A 22,998-nucleotide genomic window follows, 5' to 3' on the forward strand; every position below is an offset into this window, starting at 1 on the left:
GGGCTTAACACTGTGAGTTTCTGGTAACAGCTGACTTCTTTACTTATCTTGAGGTGAGAGGGGTCAATTTCAGCAGTATTGACTGTTTAAAATGATCTCATAAGCCATGGAGATGGATTACATCTCTTGTAACTTCTGTAAAGTTCCCATGTTTTTGCAAGTTTAGTACTTGCAGGGGCCTCACCTGAGATCCTGCTGTCCTTTCTAACAGTATCAGTTTCAACAGAAGACTTTTGCAGCAAGGTGTGACTGAGGCATGGCTTGCCGATCTGTAATGATCACTTACGCAAAGGGTAATAAACATGTCTTTGATTTGGGAGAAGATAGGGTTGATCTGCCATTCAGTTGGAATATAGATCTCTAAAATGGGGACAGATTGTTCCTTATCATTCACAGCAGGCCTCTTAGACTCACTGTGTTGAGAGACTGGAAACCGGTCTGTGGAAATGGCTGGTTTGTGTATATTTGGTTATAAGACAGGTCTAGGATTTCAAAACTAAATTCCTAACATCTCTATGATCCCTTGTCTTTTTTTTTTTTAAACTTGGTATTACTTCTGTGGTTGCTAGTACAATTTTTCCTTAGAGAGTTGAAGAGCTGATATGCACATGCTCTAACTCTTTGTCTCGCAGTACGCTGCTTGGTGTAAATTTTTGGCATAATTCACTTAATTTTACAAAGCTTATCTAAGCATACAGAGTATGTGGGAAACCATACTTGGAGTTGTTCTTGTCGCAGCTGACCAAAATGACACCTGCATTTAAATATTGCTCACAAGCATAACAGTGGCAAAGCTTGAGGAACTAATTTCTGCTTAAACATGTTTTCAGTAGTCATTTAATACAGGTGATGCTTTAAGGCTGTTTTCAAAAAATATAATGTATGTTAAAAAAAACACCTTTTATGCATTTGTCAGAGAGACAAATTCTAAAGAGTGGCTTCCTCTGAAATGAGATTTTGTGGTCTCCTTTTCCTGCATTAGTGGTAACGAGAGCCTGGTTGGAGAGGAGAGAAGGGCTTTGCGGCCAGATTCATCTGGGAAAGCAAAACTTTCATCTAGAAAAGGAGAGTTATTTTTGATCTAACCCTGTGTTTGCCTAAGCAAAATCCAACTTGTCTCTGTAGGATAAATGCAAACGTGGGTGGGTCAAACCTTATCCTGAATCACGGACTGGTTGAGGTTGGAATGGACCTCTGGAGGTCAGCTGGTCTCACCTCCTGCTCAAACAGGGTCACCTAGAGCTGGTTACGTAGGAATATGTCCAGACATTTTGGGTACCTCCATGGATGGAGGTTCCACAACCTCTCTGGGCAGTCTGTGCCAGTGCTTGGTCACCCTTCTGAGTGGGTGTGTGTGGGAACAACAACAAACACACCCAAAAACCCCCACCCAACAAAAACAAAAAACCCAAACCCAAAACAAGTCAGTCTTTTCAGATTATTTTATGATTGGATACATTGTCTTTTAAATGTGTAGGATGGCTGCCAATATGAAGGTTTCTTTCAGCTCTTTCTACAGGAAAACTAGCAATTCTCATTCCCCATCTCCTAGAAAAGCTTTTATGTGAATGTAGTTAGAGTTGAAAGATACTGCACTGAACTTCTAGCTTTCACTTCCCCTCCTCCCCATATGTTAAATTATCAAATTACTAATATTGTGAAGTTACTTATATGCAAGGAAGCAAACTAATTCTGATGCAGAGAGGTTGTGTTGATGGCTTTAGTGGTAGTTTCCTTCTGTATCAATCTGCTTTGTTGAATTCCTCTTGGTCATGGTACCAGCTAGCTCCCTAGGAGTTTGGTCCAGCTTCGCGCCAGCCTTGTTACCACATCTAAATCTATGTATTTAATTGGGATTGCCTAAATGAATTGCCTGTTTTCTGAAGCCTTGAGCTAACTAGTAGAACTTGCTGTCAATTCAGTTTTGCTGCCTTTAGCACCAATCTGAGCATCTTGCTACCTAATCATGGGGGATGGCTGCCTTTGAAGACAGTGCTGTCAACATAACTGAAGTGAGCTATTTACTCGGAACTAATGTCACGATCATGTATATTCTAGCCTCTGGTCAAGAAGCAGAGCTCTATCTGACTTGGACATTTCTTTCCAGCAGAACAAAATTTTTCAGCCATTGGAATCAGCAGGCTGTGGGAGAAAGGGAAGCATGGTGTCAGATAATGGTAGAAGAATTGAGATGAGAACAATCAGATACAGCAGAGCTGGAGCAGACTCAGCCTAAAGCAATGCTATTTGTCTTTTTGCACAAAGAAGCTACTGGCAAACAAGGATATTTAAGATGGGGTGAAGCAGTGGGCTTGGTGGAGCCAGTCAGAGCATAGGCAGAGCTGCTGGTTTGTGCTGGCACATGTTGTGTCTGTCCTGCAGCTAGAAAGGGGGAAACAATGGCAAAAATTTTTCCAGTAGATGAAGGCTAGATTTGATGTTAATCGCTACTATTTGGACAATAGCAGTAAGCTACTGGTGATTAAGTGATTTCAAATTTCTGCTGGTATGAATTTTCTTAAAAGCAAATAATGCAGTCCAGTTAGATGAGGTTTGAAGAAACAAATGCTGAAAAAACCTGAAGGTGCTTCAAACAACAAGTTGATGATCTGGTCTATAGCCAGGAGTTAAACTTAAGGCAAACAATGGGGGATGCTAACAAAAATGTAATAGTGTCGTTAAGATTTAGTAATGAGTGATAGGTGTTGCAAATTAGGAAATGCAGTTCACCTATTTATGACTGAGATATAGAATTCAGTTGAATGAGGTCTAATGACAGGGGAAAGACTTGGTAAAAGGTCTCAGCTGCAGGTGTTGAGCTGTGGTATTTGCTTTTAAAGCTTGCTAATGAGCAAGTTGGAGATGAACTTTTTTCCTTAGAGGGCAGGAAACACTTCCTGTATGGTATTCCCTTTCTGTCTTAAACTGTGGAGTAATGGCGGCCAAGTCTGTCATGACCAGGAGACAGTATAGAAGCTGCCTGCAAGATCGGTGAAGGTGCTGTTTGGTGACTTATCTCTGGGATAAATTCCTTCTGCATAGGCGTAGCACAGAGGTACATGCTGTCCCAAGGCTGTGCTCTTGCAGAATTAGGCACTGCAGCTGTGGGAAGAAATGGGGAAAAGTGAGTCTGTGACACTGCAGATGCTGGGCTGGTTTGGTAGAAGAAAAACCTTGAAATCATCCACTAGATGACCTGAAACCCCTTTTTATTTAGCTTTTTAAGAATTCTACCCGTGACATACATGGCTTCTGTGTCAATGACTTGTGTCTACATCCTTTACTTCTTAGTTTATACTTCTCATTTGCAAATAGGGCTAATGACTTTGTTTCTTACTGATTAAAAAGGAACATTCTTAGCAGTTTTGTTAAAACTGTAGATGACTTAAGCACTAGAAGTACTGGTGTATCCACAGCACTAGACCCAGATTTAGCTCTGTAATGACTGTTTGCTATCAAGTTGTTTTTTGGATTTTTTTTTTTTCCCAGATTGTGAATAGGCACGGTCCCGAGGCAGACAGGCATTTACTACGCTGTCTATTCTCGCACGTGGATTTCAGTGGCGATGGTAAAAGCAGTGGCAAAGATTTCCATCAGGTAAAGTTTGCACTGAGGTGTCTGTTTAATAGTTTTCGCTGTTACAAATATGCAATAGGATTTGATCTATTTTAAGCACAAAGGCAGGTTAGAGGTAGTAGCTTCAAGCAAAGTCTTCTGGTATATAGCCTTCCAATTGCAAGCACCTTTTGCCAGTCCTCAAGTCAGAAGATAATAAATTGTTGACATCTGATGCTTACAGTCCCTTGATCTGGAATGCAGATTGCTTCAGCACAATTGCTCTTTCTGCCCTGTGCAGTGCTCTATTTTGAAACCCATTTTTTGTCTTTTCAAACGTTGTCCAAATCCACTAAGTAGCACTTCTGGTGCTGGCTGTGTCTGTTCTCAGGAGTGTTTTCATCCTTAAGCAAGGCATCCTTTGCCACAGACGTTTTAGCTCATAAACAGGAATCAAATACTGTTAGATTTCTATTACAATGTGTGAGGATGCTTACAAAAAAAGAGACATTGCACACATGGAGAATGATCACTTTTTCAGTCTTAAAAGAAAAACCAAACTAAACCTGAAGAAAACTTGACTGGGAAGAAACGAGTTAATGACGATTTGGGTACTTAAACTTAAGCACCTTACCTTTGTTTAGTTTTACTGCACACAGTGGACAGCAGAAGTGTTGTTTTCTCATCCTGCTACAAAACAATATAAATGTTCAAGTTATCTTGTTATTTTCAGACTCAATTTCTGATCCAGGAGTGTGCGTCACTGATTACAAAACCAAACTTTATCTCGACGCTGTCCTACGCCATTGACAATCCGTTGCACTATCAGAAGGTTTGTATGCTTCTTGAAGGGGATCCCCATATGAGAAATTGCAGTCTGTTGGTTTGTAGGAAACCAGCTGCTTTTCCCTTGTGTTTTTTTCTGGTTTTTTTTCTTTTTTATGGCTAAGATTAGTTGTACTGAACTCTTCAAAAACTGAGCTTGCCCAGAAGTTGGTTTTTTTTTTGTTAAATTGATCGAGTTACTCAATCACTCAGAGTGATTGCAAACTAATTTTAAAGCTTGATGTAATGTTAGTATTTTGTGGCTTGTATGTGGCAGCCAGAACCAACATACATCATCATTGCTCCTGTTTCTTTTAATATGAAAGTTGTGAGGGTTTAATAGTGAAAGAGTGGGATATGTGGAAGGAACTTTTAGTCTAGATGTATCCAAAAATAGTTCCAAAGATGCTTTGTTTAGCCATATAAGCTTTGTGTCAACCTACAGGAGAATAGTTAGTAATATTCCAGGCATGCAAATGGACTCTTGATAGCTTGCCACATTACAAATGAGACTGATTATATAACAGTTTCCATTTAACTTTTCTTACATCTTTTAGAGTCTAAAGCCTTCACCCCATTTATTTGCCCAATTGAGTAAAGTCATCAAATTAAGTAAAGTTCAAGAGGTAGGTGAACATTTATTTTAAAAATATTTTTATGGTTTTTGGCTAAGCTTGTTAGAAAGGATGGTCCCCCCTTACTATGATGTTTGTTCTTGTTTGTAGGTGATTTTTGGTCTAGCTTTACTGAACTCTTTCAGCTCGGATCTACGAGGTTTTGGTAAGTGAAGCTTCCAAAGTACTGCAGCAGGGAAACTTTTTTTTAAGCAGTGGGTGTTCTAGATAGATGTGTGCCTGCATGACCTGAGTAATGCAGGACCTTACAATCAGTAGCGCTGTTAAGTGTAACACCATTTTGAAAAGGGCAATAGATAGCACAGTCATCTTGTCTTATATGAAGTTGGAGGTCCTTTCCATGAAAAACTTGCTAGATAATGAATCAAATTGAGGTACTGTGACATCTTACCTCTTAGTTGTTCATTAATATTTGATTTCTGAGGTATGGATTATGAGACTTCTATTTAAGTCTGAACTGTTATGGCTTGTGGTAAACAAACTCTGATTAAGAGAATGGCACCTAGCTAAAAAGAGTCTTCATATTAAAAACATATTTAGAGTTTTGACTCTAGCCTCTTTTATTTTGAAAAGCTGCCCAGTTTATCAAACAGAAACTCCCGGATCTTTTGCGCTCTTACATTGACGCAGACGTCAGTGGAAATCAAGAAGGTGGCTTCCAAGATATTGCAATAGAGGTCCTGCACCTTCTCCTCTCCCATCTCCTCTTTGGGCAGAAGGGAGCCTTTGGGGTAGGACAGGAACAGATTGACGCTTTCCTCAAAACATTACGTAGAGGTAAGTGTGGTGGTGTTCCAGAAGCCTGACTAAATGCAAACTTTGAAATGGATTTTTGTAACTTACTGTCGGTGCAGAATGCTGCTGAAATGGTGGGGAGCTTGGCGAGGTGGAACTCAGTAAGCTTTCGTAACTCTAAATGGACAGGAAGATACTGCTGCTCTGGCGTCAGGCCCTAATGTACTGTTTTTCTTTCAAAGAGCAGTAATGTGGTCTCATGTTTGGGTTTTTTGAAAACTTGTGATCAGTAAGTGTTGAGTGGGGGGTATCCAAGCCTGTGTTTGCTTGCTTATGGGGGATGGTATCTGTGGATTTAACTAAAGCAACTTAGTGCATTGTAGTTGAAAAACTTGAACTCCTTACACTGTAAGGAACATCCATTACCACTTCAAATAGGTGGATTTTAAGCACAGGGTTGTTTATATTGGGTGCAGATCTAGGAGGAAACACTAAAACTGTAGTTCATTTCCTGGAAGCTACAATGGTCCTTGTGTGATGTCAGGGGATGTTATTGATAGGCTGTGAACTGGTAGTCTGTTCCTTTCTGAAACAAGTGTTTGCTGTAAACCCATCAGAATCAGGAGGGTTTGGACTCCTGATTCTAAATTTAACTCAACCCAGTCCTTGGCTCTGCACAGACCTAGAGGAAGGCACCCTTTATACAAGAGTGAAATATTTATTCTATTTGTTTAAGTGTACCTTCTTTTCTTCGTTAGAGTAAGTATGAACTAAGTGTATTAGCTTCACTTTGCTTTGGGAAGTTGGAAACCCTTCTCTGGCCCCGAAGGGTATGGAGGCATCAAGCATCATCTTAAAGATAATGCTGCGTCAGGAGGGCCCACCCATAAGGTGTCTTTGCTGCTTTCTGCTGTGAGCAAACCTCCCACCCACACATCTGATTCTCTCATTGCTGTCTCTCTCTTAAACTTTGCTTCCCGGGAAGGAAGAAGGGACTATTGTTGTTTTCCATGCCCAAGAGCCTGGTTTAGATTTGCTAGACTTCTTAGACTCAGTAGCAGCTCCTTTGTTTCCCAGTACTTCCTGATTGGAGGAGAGGCTTTTGCTCTATTGCTGTATTGTTTCCTGCTCTGCTCTTCTTTTGGATGACTGCTGTTAGTGACAATCTAATTCTAAACTTACCACCAGCACAGCTGCTAGCCCTTTGGACAGCTGCAGTGAACCTGTATGAACCTAGTCTATTCTACATTCTTGTTCTCTAGGAATATCCAACTGCCAGTAGAGAACTGGGAGCTGGGATGGAGGAATGCTGCGTGAGTGCCCTCTTGATTTCTGCAGCAGCAGGGAAACTCCAGCACAGCAGTCAAGTTATTTTGAATAGTCACTCATATTCAGCTGGTGTTCTGGGTGTTTTGACACTTTTTTCTGTTACTCTTGCTTTTAGATTTTCCCCAGGAGCGTTGCCCTGTGGTGCTTGCACCACTTCTATACCCTGAAAAACGGGACATTCTAATGGACAGGATCCTGCCTGATTCTGGAGGGATAGCCAAAACCATGATGGAGAGTTCTCTGGCAGATTTCATGCAAGAAGTTGGCTATGGCTTTTGTACAAGGTTGGTAGGACAATAATTTTCAAGCATCTTGGGTGGCGGTGGTTTTCTTGTTTCTTGAGGCAAAAGGTGAAGAACACTTAAAAGTATTAAAACAACTATAACCTCATAAAGTATTATGAGGTTACTTGTTTGGATTCCTGTTTTATATTTTTGCTTTCTTCTAATGTGCATAGCATGTCTGAGATTGCGCAGGATTTTGTGATGGTAAGAAGTGCTAAGTAAAGGTATTCACGTTCCTTGTAAAGATTTTAAAGAATTTGACTGTCACCCTTTTTTTAAAGTAAAACCAAAGTGGTGAGGTTGGCATAAATTCCAACTAGATCTTTGGAAGAGCTGTGCTCTTGTGACAGACTCCTGTTAGCTCACCATCCACGTGAAACAGATTGCAGAAGAACTGAAGGTAGTAGTCTCACTTCAAGAGAGGTTGACCAGCAGTTCTGTTTTACTGGGTTTTGGTCAGTGTGGTACACAGTATTATTGAGATTATTTGTAGCTGTAGAATCTAATTATGACAGTGAATTGCCAGTGTCTTGGCAGCTGCATCAGTCTTTGCCTGCTTAGGCTTATTTTGGTAAAAGTACAGCTGTCTTGAACTTGCTCTGGGTCTGTGTGAGTAATCCTAGACCCATATTGCCTGCATCTTCCATAGTGTTCCATATTCTTGCTCTCTGCCCCTAGTCTGGAATGATAGGTGGGCAGCTCTGTTACCTTGCTGGAGCTGTGTGAAAGGGACTGTCATCCGTAGAGCTGTGGGGGTTTGCAGGAGTGCTGCAAGCAGGACTCAAGATCTTTGCTTATAGCACCTAGCGCAAGTGTTGCATTACAGGAGCTGTGCTGTTTGTTTATATACATGTGTGAATTGGAATAGTTGCTAGAAGAGTAGAAGGAGGCTTTAGTCAGAAGTTGTCTATTGAAGAGTTCATTTGGATATATTAAAGGTTTATTTCCTGCAGTATGTCAGCATCTGCACAAATTCAGCTCAATTTCTGAATGCAGTTTTTAAGGATTTAGGATAGTGCTCTAATATTGGCAGTGATAATAGGAGCCTGCGTGTGGCTGGTTTTGAAGGGGGCCTTATTCTTAAACCTCAGTATGAACCTAATGTTTCTTTTAAAGGAAGATGAACTTAAGCATAAGCTAAGAGAAGTAAATGATTCTGTATTTTAAAAGAAAGGCTATTGACTACTTTGAGATGATGATCAAATCTTGATGATATTAACATAAGTTTCTGTTTAAACAGTGAAGTAAGGAAATACAACGTAAATGTGTTGGAAGATATTGAAAATTATTTCCTTTGTTAACACACGCCTGGTAATAGAACAATTTTTTTTTTCTACAGTGATGGTGTATAAATCTGGTTGGCCTAACTATGAAGTGTTCACAAAGCGAAACAAAAATTGCAAAAAAGGCCTTCAGTTCTAAAGTCTGAACTTAAGCATCTGCTCATTGTTTGCTCTTTTGGCTCCTTGAAGGTTTTTGCTAGTGATCTCTGATCAGAAACGCGTGGCTTGCATCAGGCTAAAAGGCGTTCCTTCTCAGCTTACCTTTTGAACCGTGCATGTTATTTTGAAGCGTGCCTTCTCAGAGTCTTTGTTTCACTTCTAGCTAACAGAAAGCTTCAGTCTTTGAAGCTCTGTACCACAGCTCAATACATGGAAGTGGTTTTAAAATAAAACAGTGCTAAACCTACCCTGTGCTTTTACTTTGACAGAGCGTAGCCTGTGAAACATCTCTCACTGTCACTTAAGTAGACATAGCTTTGAACTGAATACATAGCACAGTATGTTTCATGGAAATAATTGCATGGACTTTCTGCTGAATATTTCTTCTTGTCCTGGAATTATGTTACATTGGATCATTTGACTAAGATAACTGAAGTTGAGTGAGTGGTCTGCAGTTGGCTTCTCCCACCAATCTGTGTCCTGTTCCAACTGTACTCACGGGTCTTGTTTTGGTCTTATGTTGTGCCACAGTGAAACCTGCTTTCATATTAAAATCTGTCTGTTTTGTTGCATCTTAGTGTTGAAGAATGTCGCAACATAATCATGCAGTTTGGTGTACGGGAAGTCACGGCTGCCCAGGTTGCCAGGGTTTTGGGGATGATGGCTCGAACTCATTCGGGGTTGACGGATGGTATTCCATTACAAGTGAGTGGTCTACTGGGGTGGGAATTATATATATGTTAATCAGCAGAAAATTAGGAGCTAAAATGCTAGCCTCTACTAATTTAATAATTGCCTTATTGTTCAACACTTATACTTCTAACTCTTCTGCTGTGAATGTCATAATACATTCTTGAATGAAAGATTCTCAGAAGTGTGTGAGTGGTATCATTACCAGTCTGAACGTCTGCTTACCTTCGTGGTGCAGGGAGTTCTGTGGCTAGTGGCTTTTGAGACTGCTTTATTTTTAACTAGTATTTGATTGAGTGTATTTAACTTGCAGTCTATTTCGGCTCCTGGCAGTGGGATTTGGAGTGATGGGAAAGATAAAAGTGATGGAGCACAAGCCCATACCTGGAATGTGGAGGTCTTAATTGATGTTCTTAAAGAGCTGGTAAGTCTTGTGAGCATCTTATATGCAGAATATCTGAAAGAAGGTCGTATCTCAGTGTGAATATAAAGCTTTTTAAGCTCTTAGCAGCCTGAATGGCTTTGAATCTCATTAATGTAATTGCACTGCAGTACTTAAATGGTGTTTTTTTTCCTCATAAACAAGAATATTTTGAGGAATTTTTGGAAATAAAAGCTGCCTGAATCGCTGACTTTGGTGCAACTTGGGATTTATTCCACGTTGCTCCCACGTACTCCAGCATGTGTTCTCTGAGGGGTTTTATGTTTGAAGTTTTCTCACAGTGGAAAGTTTTGTACATCAGGCACCTTGTTTTGAAAAGCATCTTGCTGTAGGCATTAATGATGAAAATAAAACAAAATATTTTTGTAGCTACTTATTCCAAAACTCTAAATGAAGAGTCATCGACACAAGAAGCAAAAATAGCAAAGATTTTCCACCACTTTATAAGCAGCAATTTTTGCAGTTAACTCAGCGAAACATGAGTACCATTTCCTTTAACTGCCTTATATTGGGTGCGGGTGTTTTTGTGTATGTGTGCTCCCTCTAATCTATGCAGGAGTTACTGTTTTGTTTTTCTAAATCTTGGAACATAAGACTAGCTTTGTCTTTGGTGCTCACCTGTCTCTGAAATGAGTGGTCTGCATTCTGCAATGACCATAGTTCCCTCCGAGCTCCCTCATCCTCATGGTTTCACACTCTTGCTGTGAAAAATCTAATAGGTGCTTTGCAAGTACTTGCAGTGTACAGTCTTCAAAAGCAAAAGCAAGTTCTGCTTGCCAGTGGGTCAGGCCCCTTGGCCTATTATTGGGGGGCATATGGAAGCCTACAAGAGGAATGAGTTAGCATGCTAAGAAAGGAGCTACATGTTTGGGTGGGTTTTGGGTTGGTTTTTTTTTTTTAAAGACTTGGTAATGAAATGTTTGAAAGGACAGGCTGCTACTGCCTGTAGTGCTAGGAGAAGTGCAATCTCACAGGCTAGTTTCAAACATTGACTTGCATAAAGTTCTCACAACTATCTAAATCCTGTTCTTTTTAAAACAAAAACCTTGTTCTCAACTAAAAGTCAGTGGATGTTAAGCTAGATAAAATGCTGATGAAGAGGGGTTCTTACAAGACAGGACTGCAGATTGTAATGTTCAAAGCTGGCTATTCTCTTTTCTGGCTGCAGAATCCTAGCCTGGACTTCAAGGTAGTAACCTATGAATTGGACCATCCAGGATTTCAGATTCGTGACAGCAAGGGCCTGCATATTGTAGTGTTTGGCATCCAGAGAGGGCTGGGCATGGAAGTTTTTCCAGTTAATGCCATATACAGACCTTGGAAACATGCAGAGGGCCAGGTAGGTTTACCAACGTTTCTGCTGTACTGTACAACGCTTGCAAAGTTACTGAATTTCTTGAATGGCAAATGTGGGTTGGTAATGTGGATTTTTAGCCAAGCCACATTTGAGAACCTGGCCTGTAAGGCATAGGCCTCAAGTAGGTGACTGAAGTACAGTCTGTTAATTGAACAGTGTCCACGTTGTTTGGGAGATGGTCACTTGCTATACATGTGTGACAACACCTTTGGTTTTAGCAGAGTTCTGATGTGTAATGCAGCTGAGCATAGAACTGTTGCTGCATGGCTGTGCTCTGAGATTTTTACATGGTTACACAAAGAGGCTCAGCTTTGTGCAAATGATTACCTTCAACATGTCTCTCTGTCATGTTCAGAAATCCTGTGAGAAGTGTGAGGTTCAGTCTTATGTAAAACACACTGATAGTACATCTTGGCTCATCTCTACTCCTTTTTTGATGTGCATCATTCTCAGAAATGCGGCAGTTGATAAAGTGAAAGGAACCTGAGACTCTAAATATCTAAACTATTTTTGATGTCTCTTATTCCAGCTCTCCTTCATTCAACATTCCCTCATAAACCCTGACATCTTCTGTTTTGCTGACTACCCTTGTCATACTGTTGCCACAGACATCCTGAAAGCACCACCAGAGGATGACAATCGAGAAATTGCTACATGGTAAACCTGCTCTCAACTGCTTTTCATAGCTAGAGTTAGAGTAAGATTATTTGTCTGGTCAAATGTGGCTTTATCTTCACGCAACCAGATTTATTTGTAGCTGTGTGTACATCCCAGTAAATCAGCCATTAGTATTTGTTCCACGTTTCATCAGTGAAAGTTCTCATATTATCAGAACTTCCTGTGTAATTCCGTAATACCTGAAAATGTTCTGCCAGCTCTTGCTTTTATTGGAGTCTTCTGGTTGCCTGGAGAATTTCTGCTGGTGTAGTTTGGCAGATGCTGTGAGCTGAGAGGAGGGGGTAGGGGAGGTATGAATTTAAACCTGTCTTTCCCAGGATGACATTAGAGAAACTTGCTCTACTTGTATGAAAGAAGGCCCTGGGTTTAAGTAGTACCTTTGTATAGCTATTGCTGAGTTACTGCATGAAGCTGACTAGTGTGACTTTGAGCTGATCTTTACACCCCTTCTTTTAATACAGCTGCGTAGCTGATTTCAGTGAAGGTATTTGCTTCTGTTTCCATTGTATGGCCCAAAATAGGGAATTGGAGGATGGGGAATATGGCTAAATTGTGGAAGGTGGCAGCAATTACATGTCTGTAAAGCAGACAAAACAAGTAGAATATCTTCACAAAGTTTCACAGGGGGACACTTGGAGGTGTTTAAGAAAGTGTATTTCATTTCTGGAAGTGTGTTTCAAGCTAAATTATCAAAGTGACCCGCCCAAGCTGAAGTTTTTTCAATGTCAGCTTTTAATGCTCTCTCTTCCTTAACAGAATCAGAAGCTTTTAAGCTCTGAGGGAGTTACTTTTCATGGTTAAGAATGGTCTTGTAGGCTTAACTGTATGTGATAAGAGCTGCAGTATCAGGTTGTTTGCAGTGGGCGTCGCTTTATATTGTCTTATAGTTGTTGCTACAAAATGCTTGAGTCCAGATTCCTGTAAGCTAACTACTTAGACAACCCCAGCAAAAGTTACTATTTGGTGTTTTTCTTTTGTTAGGAAGAGCCTGGATTTGATTGAATCTCTGCTACGATTGGCAGAAGTGGGACAGTATGAGCAGGTTAAGCAGCTCTTCAGTTTTCCTATCAAGCATTGCCCAGATATGTTAGTATTGGCCTTACTGCAGATCAACACGTCCTGGCATACCTTGCGCCATGAACTCATATCCACACTAATGCCAATTTTCCTTGGCAACCATCCCAACTCTGCCATCATTTTGCACTATGCATGGCATGGACAGGTAAGTATTCTCACTAGAGCGTGCCTGTAGTTCGTTCATGTAACTGAAAGCTTGTTAAAAAGGTTGAACTTCGAGAATATCAGTGCTTGTATTGGTTTATGAAATGGCTAATTTAAAACCCAAGAGGTAAATTATATTACACTTTGCATAAACCACTAATGAGTTGTCCCCTCCCCATCTTGAAGGAAACTGTAGTGATTTGATTTTCTTTGGGGAAATATATTCAGAACAAAGCAATAATATTCACTGAGAAAATGTTTCTTGAAAAGTAGAGAGGCCAAAGTTAAGTTTAACAATTTTTTAACACAAGTTCACCAAAGTTTGATTTTATTTTTTTAACTAAACAAAAGAACAAGAACCTCATAACAGCAGCAACCCCCCCAACAAACTCTCAACCTCACACATTTAAGGTGTAGAAACTTGAAGCAGTAAGAGTAGGAGGAGGTTGAAACCAAAATAATCTCCATTGTACTTGCTAAAAAGTGGAGGCTATTCTAGGTATAAAGAAACTTCTATCCCATAAGTTTTAAGAGTCCAGGGTGTTTCTGAAAACTTAGGCTGGCTGCTGACATTTTTCAAGGAGAGCTCTCACATAAAGACAGGGTAGCCAGGTATGCAAATCCCACACTTTTAATGGGCAAACAAGTAGGCTTTTATGGATTTGCCTTTTGATAAGGCCTTTATCATCGTGTCCACTGGTACTTAAACAGATGGGAGTCATAAGTAGCAACTTAAGGCAGAGGAAGCCTGTGGGGTTGGAGGGAGTCTGCATTAGGAAATATCTTACCCTGTTCAAGTAGTTAATGATAAAAAGCTCGACCTCGGAGGTCTTGGGCCACGTTCACTGCGAATTTATGGCAATTTGTTAGCTGAAGTGTTATGAATGTTTTATATGTTTCCTGATAAAAGTCTCTAAAGTGAAGAATGGCGGGTAGGATAGAAAGTGATGTGCTTTTTGCATAAGGTCTTGGAATGGCAGAATATGCAACTTTTCCACAGGTTAGGCTTCAGAGTAAAGTACAAAATGATGGCTGCCATGTGACATGGTGCCATTCCACAACTTGAGGTTGTCTCACTTTCACAAGATGAGGGAACCTTTAAGCAAAACCCTTGCTGCCATCAAAATCTTAGTTGTGTTTAGTTTAAAATTGCCCCTGTGTGAGCAAAGAGCTAGATACAGTGTTTTCCATGTTACAGTGTGATGCTGGAGTTCTTACCTCAGGACATTGTGTCAGGCATAACACTTTGTAAATTATTTGTATAGTCCAAAAGCAGTTTCTCTACAACTGAGGGGATGTACAGTAGTAGGGGAGAGATGGGGTTGGGGATGTGCATTTGTAGTCATTCTAGATCCTTTAGTTGTAGCTCCTGGGTAGTTTATTATTGCACAAAAAGAGCCCAACTCAGAAGCTAAGTTCTGAAGCTAAAGAGTAAATATGTTTGCATGTTAAGCTGTAGAAGTAAAATATCCTACTTAACATTCACATAGTTGTTCCTTTTCCTAGAGGCACGAATTACAATCCTCATTTAATTCTCCTTAGGGTCAGTCTCCTTCGATTCGTCAGCTTATCATGCATGCAATGGCGGAATGGTACATGAGAGGGGAGCAGTATGACCAGGCAAAATTGTCACGTATTCTTGATGTGGCACAAGACTTGAAGGTGAGTTTTGCAAAATGCTGCCATTATTTTCTGTCTGGTGTCTTATGCAGACCTGCTCATCTTCTAACAAAAGCTAAGCTTAACTTAGATGTGACTGATTTAGTAAAGATTACTTCAGTTAAGCATGTCTGAGTTCAGTTGTTGCTGCTGTACATCATCTTGAAACAAACAAAAAAACCCAACCAAACCAACCCAAAACCCAAACCCCAGCCTGTGTTTATGTGACTTGAAGTGCTCCTCAGCTGAGCTGTGTTGTCTGACTACAGATGCATTGTAGCCTGCCCAGTTGTGAACCCAAGACATTTTACTTGGTGTTTGAGGTAGAGTTGGTTATCATGGCTTAGCTGACAAGTAACTTGGGAAGCAGTTTAAAAGAATTGCTTGCTTTGTGAATGTACTGTAAATAAAAAACAGTTTTGACTATTTTAACCTTGAATACCGTTGAAATGGGAATGTAGAAAATACCCTTCAGGTGTTCGTGTGAAGGTGGCACTGCTGAGCTTTATGGAATGGGGATTTCTTAAGAATACTACTACTTTTCAGTTGTTTACACATTCACAAAAGAGACTAGAAGTTGTGACTGGCTTGTCTGAGGCTTTTATTGCTTCCTCAAGTTAGATGCAAAATAATTGGGGGTGTCAAAGTGCAAAAGCACCAACTGCTGCTTGAAGTCAGTTTTGTTGTAGCAGTTACTGTGTTCAGAGATGAACACTGACCAAATGTATTTGAAGCGTCTCTGAAGGGGTTGAGGTCTGTTTGCAGGGAGATGCTAGGCTTTTCTGGCAGATTTTGTTGCAATATCAGCTCTTAGCCCACTTTCTGGTGGAGTTTCAAGTTGAGGATTTTAAAACTGTCAGCACAAGGTCGCTTCAAAGAAGGTAGGGTCATGATTTCAAATGAGAACTTGCATATTTGTCTCATGAGCGAGCTATAAGTAAGTGAAGCTGATAATACCAATTTTTTGTTGACAAAGAAAGCATAGCAGCATGTGATAGCAGAACTTCTTTACTAAAAAGGATATGGGGATTAGAAAGAAAAAAAAAAAGGGGTATCCTTGTGTCTTCACTAGTAGTCTGATTATTTTTTTTTCTTTAGGCCTTGTCAATGCTGCTAAATGGTACTCCATTTGCCTTTGTTATTGACCTTGCTGCACTTGCCTCTCGACGGGAATACCTCAAACTTGACAAATGGCTCACAGATAAAATTCGGGAGCATGGGGTAAAGCAGGATTTTTCTTTTTATTTCTGCACTCTATCAGTGACTAATTTAAGTCACTTAATTTTATAAGTAGCTTTAAAGTTGTGGAAAGTGTCCATGTTCTGATAGTTCAACGTTTTCACTGAACTATAATGGCTTCGTGCAATTCTTTCCATGGTGCAGTTGCCAAGTTTGAAATACTGGCTTGGATGCAGTTCTAGAGATTAAGATAACATTTTTTTCCCTCAGGAGCCCTTCATCCAGGCCTGTATGACTTTCTTAAAGAGAAGATGTCCATCTATCCTGGGTGGCCTTGCTCCAGAAAAGGATCAGCCCAAAAGTGCTCAGCTTCCTCCAGAAACCTTGGCGACCATGTTGGCATGTCTACAAGCTTGTGCTGGGTAAGGATTATATTGCTTATGCTGGATGAGTGATCTGTTTGCAACTCATTTGCTGGCACGTGGTCACAGGTGTTTTGGAATTTCTCATGGAGAATGGGGTTGATGAGAGTATGTACACTTGCAGGAATAGGTTCAATAGTATGTTTAATTTTGCACTGAAATGTCTGTCATAGGCTACATCACAAGAGCTTGAGAGAGCGTTCTTGTCTTTGTAATAAAACAGATGAGGTGATCTTGGTAACTAGGGGATCGTTGGTTAGTCAGATCCTGCGTTATTAATGACTAGATACAGGGCTGTCATTTGGACAAAAAGGAATACAGGCCGTAACTATGGAATAGGGCAGCATCTTGGAAAAGAGTGACAGTATAAAGGATTTTGTGATTGCATTAAGCAAATGCCTCTGTGGCTACTACCCTAGCAGGAAGGGCTAATGCTATCCTTTTGTGTAGGAGCAAAGTGGTAAGCGTGATTGTAATGTAATTGAGACTGAAACTAGACATGTGTAACTTCTGTTGTCTTCATTTCAGACAGTCTCAAAGTAGTCAGAGGATGGAAATTATCTAAGATCTTTTGCAGATCAGATTGTTTAGCTAGAGTCCAGAAGAAAAAAGTGTGGGTCCTAGAGAGCTGTTTTATCTGCTGGAGGGAGGGGTAGACTACAGAATGGCTAAAGGAAACTGAAATTAGAGGAATCAGGTTTTAAATACTGTGTTCACATTTAGTAAAAATGACTGAATGACGTAAAATATTTGTGGTGTCACTTAATGTTGTCAGATCAAGATGGTATTTAACTGCAGTGATATTTCAAAGATGATTACTTGTTAGTATATAGTCCAACATATGAGCCAGAGAGACTGAAAGCTGGAGATGGTGCTAGTTTGGGTGTTAAATTTTGACATCAAAAGAGGCTGATGGTCTGGGTGTGTGTTAACTGACCTAAGGCTTGTATTGTGTCCCTTGGCTTAGCCAGTGTTGTCTTGAAAGATACAAGAAACTTAAAGGTATCCAGGACGATTCATGGCTCTTACATAGATGCTAGGAAATGACTATCAACATAGGATTGTCATGGTGGGTATTTGAGGCACCTCTAAGACTTTAGGAGAAAGGATTCTCCTGATATCTACTGGGACCTGTGCAATTAAACTTGAAAATGCTGTTGAAATACTGTTTCTGAAATATAATGGCCTAGCACACCTCTTGGACTGAAAAGGTGGATGCTATTTTTCAACTCAAAGTTCATCTTCTGAGACTATAGTTCACAAATTAACTTATATTCAATTGTTTTGCATGCTACTGTGTCCAGATCTCAGAAGTTTAGTAGTTAACTGTAGACTTGCATCTAATGACACTGTGTTCTGAATCTTAATGTATTACCAAGTTTTATTTATTCAATTAATTCCAAAAGCCACTAGTTCTCTACTGGCACAATTCTCGCAGCTTTTGGTTTCTTTTTATAGCTGCTTGTATTCCCTTTTATGCAAGAATGTGACCTACTTGCAGTCATTTCCCATTAGTTATTCTCTTTGAGCTTTAAAAAGAAAATGCTTGGATTTCTTTCATGAAGCAGTTGCTTTGATTAACTTAGGTTTCAGTCACAAATGGAAGCAGGCGTTGTAAAGACAAAGAAGAATAAAATTGCAGTAAATATTAAATACATCTGGGAGGGATGTTCCACTTCACTAGCTGAAGTCTGCCATCTCCTAAATTTGTTGATTTAGGATCCTGCTCTTAATTAGGCTGCAGTTATTTCTTGTCCTATTTTGTCCAGGGAGACACTTTTCATAGCCACCAGGACCCTGCATGTTCTGAGACTCTCTATTTTTGGTGCAACTTGTTTATCACCAGTGAGCACGGCAGTTGTGGCATCACATAGCAGTGAAGCTTCAAAAACAAGTGTTCATTTTTTTTTACTGAGTGTTTTTAAAATGAAGTCAGGGTAGTTGCAAGCACCACAGGCTGACGAAGCATGTGATTTGGTAACAAACTGCTTTTGGAAGTCCTCCCCTCAAGTTTCTGCAGTGATTTGAAAGGGGCAGCAGTGCCTCTTCCATGCCATTGTGTCCAGCACAGTCCAAGTGCATCAGCATGGAAAATGGTCATTATTTCTCAGTCCCTGCCTCAAGAAGGGAAGACGCTTCTGTCTATCTGTGCCTAGTGGAATGAAAAAGCCTTTCCTTGCTTTGCAAAAATGGGTTAAAAAAAAACTAAGAGGTGCAAACTTGTTATTCCAGCAAGCTGGAGCTTCCTTTAAGCTGACAGCTTTGTACCTCTAGAGCTGGTTGACTGTGGTCACCAGCAGTCTTCCTTCCTTGAGTTCTCTTTCCTGGAGTTTTCCCCTAGTTCTCTTCCAGGAGTGGCACTGATTAGGTGAGATTCTTGAATATATTTTTATGTAGAGCTTGAAAATAGAAATATTTTCTTTAAGATCTAGTTATCAAATCATGCCCACCTACTCCTTCATATCACTTGCCTCAAATGTAGGGGTTTTTTTGTGAAAACCTGCAGTTTTGTACTACCTAAACATATTGTGACGTTTGCATCTTGGTACAGCAATGTGTCTTTTGACGTGATAAATGTTAACCTTCAATCTGTTTAGATGGCAGGACATAACTTCAATTGTTTGCTCCAAAGCATGAATGGCCTAACTGGCCACCATAAGAATCAAACTCCAGGATTGTACTCCTGTCCTAGTCCTCATTTGTGTGCTGCCGCATTATCTATCACAGCAGATTGGAATTCACTTTACTAAAGTGTGCTGTAGTATTCAAGCATAAAGACTGAAAATTTAACTGCTACAAAAAAAAAAAATGGGGAAAGCAAAAGATTGAGGGTGGTGACCACAAGTGAAGTCAGCTTTCCAATCCCCAGCCCCGTTCCCTGGCTAGCTGCAGTGCTGTATAATGTTGGGAAGTCTCCTGCATCAGAAAAAACTGTGCCGCCTGTTATTTGGTCATACATACATTTAAATGTTGAGATTTCTGAAACTGGCATTGGAGTGTAGGCAAATACATATTGTAGGTACTGAGCCTACTGCGTGCCATGCTCAGAGCTCTCTCTTCAGGTCTGGTTGCACTTCCTCAAAACAGAAACCCCTTTAGGGTTTGGTTTTTTTTTGGATGTATGTTTCTGATTGCTTTTTGATACCCCCTCACCCCAAGCCCCTTGCTTTTAACATCTTTGACACTAGGCCCTGGTGGGAGGCTCTTAAAGCATGTAAAGAAATCAGCTTGTGAAACAGTTGATAAAAATATTTGTTGCCCTGTATGGAAACCTGCTCACTCCTGGTATCTCCCTGGATTCCCCTGTCTGTCTTGGGTGAGCTTTTACCCACACTACGTAGTGGATCACTGGCTTTGGAGAACAACTGGAAGCCCTTAGCTCTGTGTAGCCTGTAATGGATTACCTGCCAAAGGTTAACAAGCAACAGTGCTGTGTTGGTGTAGTTGTGCCATTACAGGAAGGAATCTGCTGCTTTAGCTGTCCTCACCAAAAAGGTAGAACTGATGCTCAGGAAAGCTGGAAATAATTGGCTGCACTTTCCAAAAGGAAAATGTTAGTGTTGTATTGGTATGTTTGTGGTTAGGTATGTCAGCAGCAGAGCTGGCTTTCCTTCCAATTTGGGAACTTGGCAGTCAGACGTGGAATACTTCGGAAAGAGGTACTGACTGCTGTCGATTGCGCAGTGACTTTGTGCCTGAGTTTTCTGTGGGCTTTTGATTATGATTTCCTTGAATAGTTACGTTTCCTGTCTCTGTTTTGGTTTAATATTAGTGGGTGAAGCATGTCTTTCAATTTACAGCCAGATGAATTTTAGTTAAGGTGGTGGTGGTATTTACCTCTCATTCTTTTTTGTCTTTGAGTGTGTAGCCTAAGCTTTAGTCATAGAGTCATTAAGGTTAGAAAAGACCTCTAGGATCATCAAGTCCAACCAGCAACCTAACACTACCATGTCTCCTAAATCATGCCCTGAAGTGCCACGCCTACATATCTCTTAAATACCTCCAGGGATGGCGACTCTACCACCCCTCCGGGCAGCCTGTGCCAACGCCTGACCACTCTTCCAGTAAAGACATTTTTCCTAATATCCAATCTAAACCTCCCCTGATGCAGCTTGAAGCCATTTCCTCTCATCCTATCACTAGTGACCTAGGAGAAGAGACCAACATTGACCTCGCTACAACCTCCTTTCAGGTAGTTGTAGAGAGCGATAAGGTCTCCCCTCAGCCTCCTCTTCTCCAGGCTAAACAACCCCAGCTCACTCAGCTGCTCCTCATCAGACTTGTTCTCCAGACCCTTCACCAGCTTCATTGCACTTCTCTGGACACGCTCCAGCACCTCAGTGTCCCTCTTGTAGCGAGGGCCCAAAACTGTACACAGTCCTCAAGGTGCGGCCTCACCAGTGCCAAGTACAGGGGCACGATCACTGGCCCACTCCTGCTGGCCACACTATACCTGTTACAAGCGAGGATGCTGTTGGCCGCCTTGGCCACTCGGGCACACTGCTGGCTCATGTTCAGCTGGCTGTCAACCAACACGCCCAGGTCCTTCTCCGCTGGGCAGCTCTCCAGCCATTCTTCCCCAAGCCTGTAGCGTTGCATGGGGTTGTGGTGACCCAAGTGGAGGACCTGGCACTTGGCCTTGTTAACCTCATACAGCTGGCCTCAGCCCATCGATCCAGCCTGTACGATCCCTCTGCAGAGCCTTCCTACCCTTGAGCAGATTGACACTCCCACCCAACTTGGTGTCATCTGTAAACTTACTAAGGGTGCACTCAATCCTCTCATCCAGATCATTGATAAAGATATTAAACAAGACTGGCTGCCAACTGGATTTAGCTCCGTTCACCACAACTCTCTGGGCTCGGCCATCCAGCCAGTATTTTTTACCCAGCGAAGAGTACACCTATCCAAGCCATGAGCAGCCAGCTTCTCTAGGAGGATGCTGTTTACTGAAGTCCATGTAGATAACATTCACAGCCTTTCCCTCGTCCACTAGGCAGGCCACCCTGTCATAGAAGGTCATGTTGGTCAGGCGGGACCTTCTTTTCATGAAGCCGTGCTGGCTGGGCCTGATCCCCTGGTTGTCCTGCACATGTTTGGTGAGCCCACTCAGGACGAACCGCTCCATAACCTTCCCTGGTACTGAGGTCAGGCTGACAGGCCTGTAGTTCCCCAGATCCCCCTTCCGGCCCTTCTTGTAGATGGGCATCACATCGGCAAGCCTCCAGTTGTCTGGGACCTCTCCTGTTAACCAGGACTGCTGGTAAATGATGGAGAGTGGCTTGGTAAGCTCCTCTGCCAGCTCCCCCAGTACTCTAGGGTAGATCCCATCTGGCCCCATAGACTTATGACTTATGAGCAGGTCATAAAACTGCTTCCTCCTGGATTATGGGAGGGGTTTATTCTGCGATCTGTCCCTGCCTTCTAGCTCCAGGGGCTGAATCCCCTGGGGATAACTGGTCTTTTCTCCCTGCCAGACCTAATGAGGTCTCTGTACTCTTCTTGTGCTACCTGCCCCTTTCTCCAAAATGCTAGACTCTCATTTTTTTCCTGAGTGTCAGCAGAAGCTCTCTGTTCAGCCAGGCCGGTTGTCTTCCCCGCTGGTTCATCTTGCGGCACTTGGGGACAGCCTGCTCCTGTGCCTGCAAGACTTTCTTCTTGAAGAAAGCCCAGCTTTCCTGGGCTCCTTTGCCCTTCAGGACTTCCTCCTGAGGGACTCTCCCAACCAGTGCCCTGAACAGGCCAAAGTCTGCCCTCTAGAAGTCCATGGTAATGGTTCCGCTGACCCCTCTTCTTACTTCGCCAAGAATCAAGAACTCAATCATATCATGGTTGCTAAGCCCAAGACAGCCTCCAACCACCACATCTCCCACCAGTCCTTCTCTGTTTGTGAACAGGAGGTCAAGCAAGGCACCTCCTCTGGCAGGTTCACTTACCAGCTGTGTGAGGAAGTTATCTTCCACACACTCCAGGAACCTCCTAGACTGTTTCTTCTCTGCTGTGTTGTATTTCCAGAAGACATCTGGTAAATTGAAGTCCCCCACTAGAACAAGGGCAACTGATTGTGATACTTCCTCCAGCTGCTTGTAGAACACTTCTACCTCTTCATCCTGATTGGGTGATCTATACCAGACCCCCAGCAGGATATCTGTCTTGTTGGCCTTCCCCCTCATCCTTAGCCGTAAACACTTGACCTTATCAAAGTCACAAAGCTCTATGCAATCGAAGCACTCCCTAACATACAGAGCCACCCCATCGCCTCTCCTTCCTTGCCTATCCCTTCTGAAGAGCTTATAGCCATCCATTGCAGCACTCCAGTCATAACAGTCATAACAGTCATCCCACGATGTCTCTGTGATGGCGCAAGTCAGATATCCAGCTGCACAATGGCTTCCAGCTCCTTCTGTTCGTTACCCATGCTGCATGCATTGGTGTAGATGCACTTGAGCTGGGATATCGGTTTTACCCCCAACCCTGGCACACCACCCCTAGCTCCTCTCTGGTGGGCCTGGCTACATCCCCCTTCCCCTTCAAACCTAGTTTAA

General features: G+C 41.7%; 1 protein-coding gene across 10 annotated transcripts in view; it reads left to right on the forward strand.

The window, feature by feature from the left end:
- The window catches only part of CNOT1 (CCR4-NOT transcription complex subunit 1), a 68,616-nt gene that overhangs the window by 7,560 nt on the left and 38,058 nt on the right, over window positions 1-22,998 (forward strand). For all 10 annotated transcript variants that reach the window (XM_075101820.1, XM_075101825.1, XM_075101821.1 and 7 more), the window contains exons 3-16: window positions 3,490-3,597; window positions 4,289-4,387; window positions 4,938-5,006; window positions 5,106-5,160; window positions 5,589-5,792; window positions 7,195-7,363; window positions 9,384-9,510; window positions 9,809-9,919; window positions 11,106-11,276; window positions 11,824-11,951; window positions 12,954-13,194; window positions 14,736-14,855; window positions 15,951-16,073; window positions 16,302-16,453. In XM_075101820.1, the coding sequence (XP_074957921.1) occupies window positions 3,490-3,597; window positions 4,289-4,387; window positions 4,938-5,006; window positions 5,106-5,160; window positions 5,589-5,792; window positions 7,195-7,363; window positions 9,384-9,510; window positions 9,809-9,919; window positions 11,106-11,276; window positions 11,824-11,951; window positions 12,954-13,194; window positions 14,736-14,855; window positions 15,951-16,073; window positions 16,302-16,453 (1,877 nt within the window). The remainder of the gene's footprint in view (window positions 1-3,489; window positions 3,598-4,288; window positions 4,388-4,937; window positions 5,007-5,105; window positions 5,161-5,588; window positions 5,793-7,194; window positions 7,364-9,383; window positions 9,511-9,808; window positions 9,920-11,105; window positions 11,277-11,823; window positions 11,952-12,953; window positions 13,195-14,735; window positions 14,856-15,950; window positions 16,074-16,301; window positions 16,454-22,998) is intronic.

The sequence above is a fragment of the Phalacrocorax aristotelis genome, chromosome 8, assembly GCF_949628215.1.
Source record: "Phalacrocorax aristotelis chromosome 8, bGulAri2.1, whole genome shotgun sequence".
In the NCBI taxonomy this organism is placed as follows: Eukaryota; Metazoa; Chordata; class Aves; order Suliformes; family Phalacrocoracidae; genus Phalacrocorax; species Phalacrocorax aristotelis.